Source organism: Phoxinus phoxinus (genome assembly GCF_949152265.1).
Source record: "Phoxinus phoxinus genome assembly, chromosome: 15".
NCBI lineage: Eukaryota > Metazoa > Chordata > Actinopteri > Cypriniformes > Leuciscidae > Phoxinus > Phoxinus phoxinus.
Window position 1 is genome coordinate 2,751,018 of NC_136890.1, and position 7,476 is coordinate 2,758,493.

Sequence of the window (7,476 nt, forward strand, 5' to 3'; positions counted from 1 at the left end):
AAGCAAGGACGTAGCTAGACCTTGGTAGGGTATAACTGCTATGATCTTTTTAACTGTAAGCGCCGCGGGGCGGCCTACAAACTCCTGTTTGAGTCTTGAAGCTGACTTCTGCTGATGAAACTACAAAAAATAAAACTTTTTTTCAATTTATTATAATTCTGACTAAACTGTTACCCTCATAACAGTATTAAAGCATATTTAAAAAAACACATAGACATACAAACAACATTAAAAACTTGATTTTCACCACAGTGGGACTTTAATTTCAGAGAGGGCTTTTATTTTGACACGCCGATGTGATGCGCATGCGCAGCTCAGAGATCCTGTGATCACGCCTAGTGAACCGAGTGTCACACGATCATCTGTATGATCACCGCTTTACTCTCCATTTAAAGCGCTTTTACTCTTGATATTTCTAAACATTCATTCTTAAGAAGATGTTAAAAACACCGAAAGCTTGTCGCTAAGGAATAAGGTAGATGAACGTGTTCCTTTCTCATCTGTCAGTGTGTTTAGGGTAGGCCTGTTTACAAACTATCACACACAGGCAAAAGGAGGCTCACAATAGAGGACAAATCGCACATTTATTAAGTTAACACACAATAACGAAAAAAACAACAACATTCTTCTGCGAAGATAAAAAGAGTTGGTATAAAAATCCACAAAAGAGAGATGCTAAGCTAAGTAAAAGCTGTTAAATCACTCACAATGGCTCTGCTAATCAGCGAAGTCTCTTATAGTTAACATGTAACAGTCAGAAAGGTTAATAGGAATGACACCAGACCTTCAAAAATGAATATTAATATAATAAAACCAAATTTATGTTAATTTTCATATTAAACAGACATTTATCATTCAGTTTAGCTCTTTTAAATATGACTATATCAATTAAATGAATGATAACATCTTTAGAATCACGTGGATGCATTATGTACGTGTATATTAAATAAAAGTGTGGTCATTTATATAATATTTTTTTTAATGTAAGTATATTATGCTATCATACCTCCTCTAACGGGTACTAAAGCATTCATTGTGCAGACAATATTGTATTTAAACAGGTGTTTTATCTTGAGATGTCACACAATTGGTTATGCAATATTAATATATTTTTATTTATTTTTATTGAGTGATGGAACGGGTCTGGGGTGGCCGGTGCTGTCAGACAGGTGCAGCGTGATCTCAGAAGCATTGGATCTCACACACACACACACACACACACCTCATGGCCTCCATCTACGCGCCGTCATTGGAGGACTCGGCGGAGGTGAAGGAGGGCTTCTTGTGCCCGCTGTGTCTGAAAGACCTGCAGTCCTTCTACCAGCTACAGGGCCATTATGAAGAGGAACACTCCGGAGACAACCGGCACGTCAGCGGTCAGCTGAAGAGTAAGTCTGAATTAAAGACCCCCTGAAATTAAAATGTATGTTTTTTTAGCTTTTAGTATGAATACGTTAGCCTTAAGGTTAAGTTTGAATGAGCTGGTTGTTCCAAAAACAATGACAAAATTCGTATTTAGGAAACATAAGCATTCAAAACTTGCAGTCTCTCACTTCCCCTGAAATGGATCAGCTTCTCATCACATCTTCTGTCCAATCACATGCTCTCTAGAATCTGAAGCTCCGCCCCCTATGCTGTAAACACCACCTGACCGAAGCGAGCGTTGACGCGTCACGGAGCAATATGGGTTTTCCAACTGTACGTTGGTTAGGAATGAAATGGCTAGAATTTATTCACATCTCTACTATTGAATCCTATACTATAGAATTGGTGCTGTCAAGTACGACTTGCAGTCTGTAAACTAAACGCTATTGGCTATTTGAAAAGGGGGAGGGGCCATGCAATATGTCCCGCCTTATTTTCCTGTTTCAGTGGAAATTACGTCAACGTATCAAACAAAGCTGCGCGATCCAAGTCAGATTGCATTATTGAAGAGTGGACTTCACAGTAGGGCTGCTCGATTATGGCTAAAATCATAAATCATGATTATTTTTGGTCAATATTGAAATGGGTGATATGATGATCAGTCTGATTTTATGATATGAGTCATTTTAAATATCAGTGAAATTTAACAAGTATCGATACTTCAGCAAAAACTAATTCTAGATTAACTAATGCCAGAAAAAGGTCCTCAATTATTACATAAGACAAGTAAACAGTCAGCAATACAATACGAATAAAGAAACTAATTACAAACAAAACAGACAAATAGGCCTACAACAGAACGAAAATACAAATGAAATAAACAGGGTTTAAGTTTGTGTAGTGGCATTCAAATAAGTAATAGCCTACAACAGAAAATGCACAGCATATGTTCACAATAAATATAGATGATCTTTATTAAAGCTACTTAAGTTATTCAGTCAAGATCAGTGAGTGATTTTCCTTTGTCATTTGTTGTTTGATGAACATTAATGACACACAGCAGGATTATTAGGCTACTGTCACTTTAAGAGTGAATGTACGGATCAAATATACTGTTACACGCGTGTTTTCTTTCTCAACTGTGTACGTTTACTCGAGACATAACCCACTGTTTATGTGAATACTCTTCAAAAAAGGGCATTTTGAGTATTTGTGTGTATACGTTCAGGGAGTTTCCGAAGCGCGTTTGCTTATTTGCGTTCGTCTCGGCGCACACACACAGAAAGCGGCAAACCTCCTGGGGAACAGTTGCAGTTTAATGCGCTTTTAATAACAGTTTAATATCAAGCACGTCCCGCAGTTGAGCAACAGTAGACTGCATTTTACAACACTCTTGTTTGGCTGATTTGGATGTTAAGTTTGGGCTTTTAGGGAGGAATCGAAGTGACAACATGCCCCATAGGCGGGGTACATTATAACATAAACATATGACCGATTAATGTTATCTGATTTAATCAAAAATATATACAAGACAAACTAAAATATTTTCTCAATAAAAAACAATGTTACTTTTTCATATAAAATAATGGATTTTTTTTTTTTAAATATAAAAAATATTGAGCTGACAATTGACTTAGTCTTTATTCACCTTATTCTCATGGTCTCTCAATAGAATTGATAAAAGTATAGAATAGAATATCATAGTTCTAATAGAGACTCATTGTAACGCAGTGTGACAACATGCCCCGCCTGTGTAACTGGGGTTTAAACCCGGCGAGTGTGTTCTGCTGTTAGATCAGCATTAAATCACTATCTCAACTCTTAAATAACAGATATAAGATTCAAATAATAGCAGATTTGTCTCATTTTAAATAAAAACTCAAAAAACAGAAAGTTTTGTGATATGTTTGGTTAATTTTTTCTTTATATAGTGTTGATATGGCAACTAGTAAATACATTAAGTTTCGTCATGTGTGGAAGTATTTAAAGCAAGTGTGTTAAACTAGCCGTGCGTTAGTTTGTGCCCCGCTCACACTTCTAATGCACCATGCTAGTTTACATCCTAGTTTCCTAGCGAGTGAAGGAACTGACGTCTTCAGGTGTGTTGTTGATTGTTTCTCAGGCCTGGTGCAAAAGGCAAAGAAAGCCAAAGACAAGCTGCTGAAGCGGGACGGGGATGAGCGGACAGACGGCGGCTACGAGTCGTTTTATTACGGAGGAGTGGACCCGTACATGTGGGAGCCGCAAGAGCTCGGTGAGTCTTGCTAACATACACACATCTATAACATTCTTCAGCAAGACGTCATTCACATTGCTTTCAGTGCTGTGCAGTTAAAGCGTTAGTTCAGCCAGAAGTGTAAACTCTGTCAGTAATGACTCTCCTCATGTTGTTCCCCGTCAGACTTTCCTTCATCTTCGGGACACAAATGAAGATATTAGTGATTAAATCTGAGCGCTGTCTCACTCCTCCAGAGGCTTCTGTTGTAATTGAAACTCGCCGGCCCAGAGAGTTAGTAAAGACGATGTTTAAAATAGTCCGAGTGACTACAGCGGCTCAACCTTCAGATTATCAAGCGCAAGACTTTATTGAACTCTTGATGTTCTTCTGTGTGTTCCTCTGAGTGAGTTCACGTAGTGTAACAGCGCAGCGCTTCTGTGTGTGTACGTCAGAACGGAGGCTCACTATTGGCCGACGCTTTCATGTGTGTGATGCTGGCCAATAGTGAGCCTCCGTTCTGACGTACACACACAGAAGCGCTGCGCTGTTACACTACGTGAACTCACTCAGAGGAACACACAGAAGAACATCAAGAGTTCAATAAAGTCCTTATTTTTGCTTTTCACTAAAAGTATTCTGGTCGCTTGATAATCTTAAGGTTGAGCCGCTGTCGGCACTCGGACTATTTTAAACATCGTCTTTACTAACTTTCTGTGCCGGCGAGTTTCAATTACAACAGAAGCCTCTGGAGGAGTGAGACACTCTCAGATTTAATCACTAATATCTTCATTTGTGTCCCGAAGATGAAGGAGAGTCTGACGGGGAACATCATGAGGAGAGTCATTACTGACAGAGTTTACACTTCTGGGTGAACTAACTCTTTAAATGTTGGTTGTGTTATTGTACATGCATTCAAGCCGTTCCTGGCTCATCGTGTGTTGACTACAGTCAGTTGTGATGGTCAGACTGTAATGTGTCTTCTGTTGATATAGGAGCCACCCGCAGTCACTTGGATTCTTTCAAGAAGCAAAGAGCTGCAAGAATCGACCATTATGTTATTGAAGTCAATAAATGCATTATACGACTGGAAAAGGTGAATATTTGAGCATTACGCTCTTAGTAACTTCATCTTGTGTGATTGTTGATTTACTCTAGGCAAGTATTAGACACAAATGCTTTAGTGTCCCAATTATGCTATTTTTAAAGGCTCCTAGTTTTGTTTTGGAGTCTCATACAATACATTTACATGCATTCAAGGTCAAAAAAATGTTTTTCCATAACATATATTGCACATCACCTCATTTCTCAAAGAGAAAACTGTTCATTCGAAGATTCACCCTGCATCCCATACTCTCCGTCCTAAACAGTCTGTGAGATTAGAATAAGTGTGTCCCAAAGCACATTATGTTGAAAAGTCTCCGGATGGTCTACTATTCCCAGTGGGTTTTCGAAGTGTGGATCCGTGCTCACTATATATTACCCACAACCCATTGCACTTTGGAGGAGGAACTACAAACACGAGTAAAAAGTGTTAAAAAACTACAAAACATGGCGGATATGCGCGACTGACGGTGAGAGGTTTAGATAAAGGTCTGAGTGACAAATCAAAGTTTAACCCGATAAACAAAATATTTATTTAATGTTATCCGTGTTATATTTCTTCTGCAATAACAATGTGGACTTTTATAAAGATCCGTTTGACCATTAACTTTTAAATATTTGTAAAAGTTTACTGTCACATGTTACGACAGAGAGCAACCGTTAAAGGGATACTCCACTTTTTTTGGAAATAGGCTCATTTTACAACTCCCCCAGAGTTAAACAGTTTCACCGTTTTCGAATCCATTCAGCCGAACTCCGGGTCTGACGGTACCAGTTTTAGCATAGCTTAGCATAGATCATTGATTCTGATGGGTCCAGTAGCATTTCTTTCAAAATGACCAACGAGTTTCAATATTTGTCCTATTTAAAACTTGACTCTTTTGTAGTTAAACCGTGTACTAAGATCGACGGAAAATGAAAAGTTGCTATTTTCCAAGCCTATATGGCTAGGAACTACTCTCATCCCGGCGTAAGAATCAAGGAACTGTGCGGCCGTACCATGGGTGCAGCGGCGTAATGATATGACGAAGCACCTGAAAATAGTCCCCAGCTCGGTAACTTCCAACATGACCGGGACTAAGTTTGTGTAGTTTTTAGGCGGCAAATTAGGTTTCCAAATAAATACGGTTCGGGATCAGCACCAAAGTAAATGTCATCTAAATCGTCTCTCACAAATGTCTCCATGCTACAGGCACGCTCCCTGTGCAAGCAGGTCGTCACGTTGGTTTGTTGACAGCAAGTGCTTCGTCATATCATTACGCCGCTGCACCCATGGTACGGCCGCACAGTTCCTTGATTCTTACGCCGGAATGAGAGTAGTTCCTAGACATATAGGCTTGGAAAATCGCAACTTTTAATTTTCCGTCGATCTTAGTACACGGTTTAACTACAGAAGAGTCTAGTTTTAAATAGGAAAAATATTGAAACTCGTTAGTCATTTTGAAAGAAATGCTACTGGACCCATCAGAATCAATGATCTATGCTAAGCTATGCTAAAAGTGGTACCGTCAGACCCGGAGTTCGGCTGAATGGATTCGAAAACGGTAAAACTCACTGTTTAACTCTGGGGGAGTTGTAAAATGAGCCTATTTCCAAAAAAAGTGGAGTATCCCTTTAAAGACGTTTGTATGACGTGATAGTATCTCCCAAAGCTTGTCTACTCTTCTGCTACACACTCTGAAGTATCTACTTATTCTTCACAAAAAGAGCACATACATTTAGGCTGTAGTATAAGTAGGCGAATTGAGACGCAGCATCAGTCTCTCTAAACCCCGCCTCTCTGAGAGCTGCTCTGCTCTGATTGGTCAGATGACCCAGTCTGTTGTGATTGGTCAACTGCTTTCAGCGTGTGTCAGAAACAAAACAACCATTATCATATCTGAACCTCAGCTCGTGATACACAGTGATACGAACAGTAACGATGGCGTCGGCGCGAGACCTCATCTTTTTGACTCGCATTAAAGTGGATTCACAGCAAGAAAACAGCGTCTTCTCCACATGAACAACACAAACCAACTCTTCCAGTCTCAGATACACTACAGTGCTTGAGAGCAGGGCTAAGTGGACAGTATTTGCGGGCAGCCAATGAAGACCAGAGGCTTAAATTCTGCAACATTATTACATGTGTTTGTAACAGGAAGTGAGACTGGAATTGCTGACGACTCGTTTCAACAGTTCAGAATGGATTCTTTCTTTTAGGAGACAATAACTTTATTTGTCATTCACTTTGATCTTTTACATTCACAAGCAGCTTTATTACACTGCATGGCCGATAATATTCGAAAAAGCATAATATGGGCACTTTAATGCAATTTCAGCTGGGAAAGCAAAAGAAACTTGACTTGTGCTCATGTTTTGAAACATGCAACTTGCAATGCTAGAAGTGTGTGGATTCACATGCATAAGAAGATTTATTTGAGGGTCTTAAGTTTAATAAATTCAGATAATGGGTTAAATCCCGGTTAAATCTTTTCACAAAATTGATTCACATGACTACTTTTGCTTTCTTTTCCAGCTAACCTCCTTTGACAGAACCAGCATGGATGGAGCGCAAATAAGATGTATGTGAACAAAATATCAAAAATATGCTGTGTACCATTTTAGTAATAACTTAAAATGTGACTACAATGCTTCTTTGTGTTTCCAGCGCTTGAGAAATCGGTGGTGTCGTGGGTGAATGACCAGGATGTGCCGTTTTGTCCTGATTGTGGAGGCAAATTCAACATCCGCAACCGCCGCCACCATTGCCGGCTCTGTGGGTCCATCATGTGCAGGAAGTGCACCGAGTTCCT

At 39.4% G+C, this 7,476-nt stretch overlaps 1 protein-coding gene across 1 annotated transcript in view; it reads left to right on the forward strand.

Moving 5' to 3' along the window:
• The first annotated feature begins 288 nt into the window (after positions 1 to 288).
• Positions 289 to 7,476, forward strand: part of rbsn (rabenosyn, RAB effector) — a 19,239-nt gene continuing 12,051 nt past the window's right edge. The window contains exons 1-6 of the mRNA XM_079638357.1: positions 289 to 475; positions 1,131 to 1,388; positions 3,488 to 3,619; positions 4,576 to 4,676; positions 7,200 to 7,245; positions 7,332 to 7,476. The exon at positions 7,332 to 7,476 is cut by the window's right edge and continues 17 nt beyond it. Of these exons, the coding sequence (XP_079494483.1) occupies positions 1,226 to 1,388; positions 3,488 to 3,619; positions 4,576 to 4,676; positions 7,200 to 7,245; positions 7,332 to 7,476 (587 nt within the window). The 5' untranslated portion in view covers positions 289 to 475; positions 1,131 to 1,225. The remainder of the gene's footprint in view (positions 476 to 1,130; positions 1,389 to 3,487; positions 3,620 to 4,575; positions 4,677 to 7,199; positions 7,246 to 7,331) is intronic.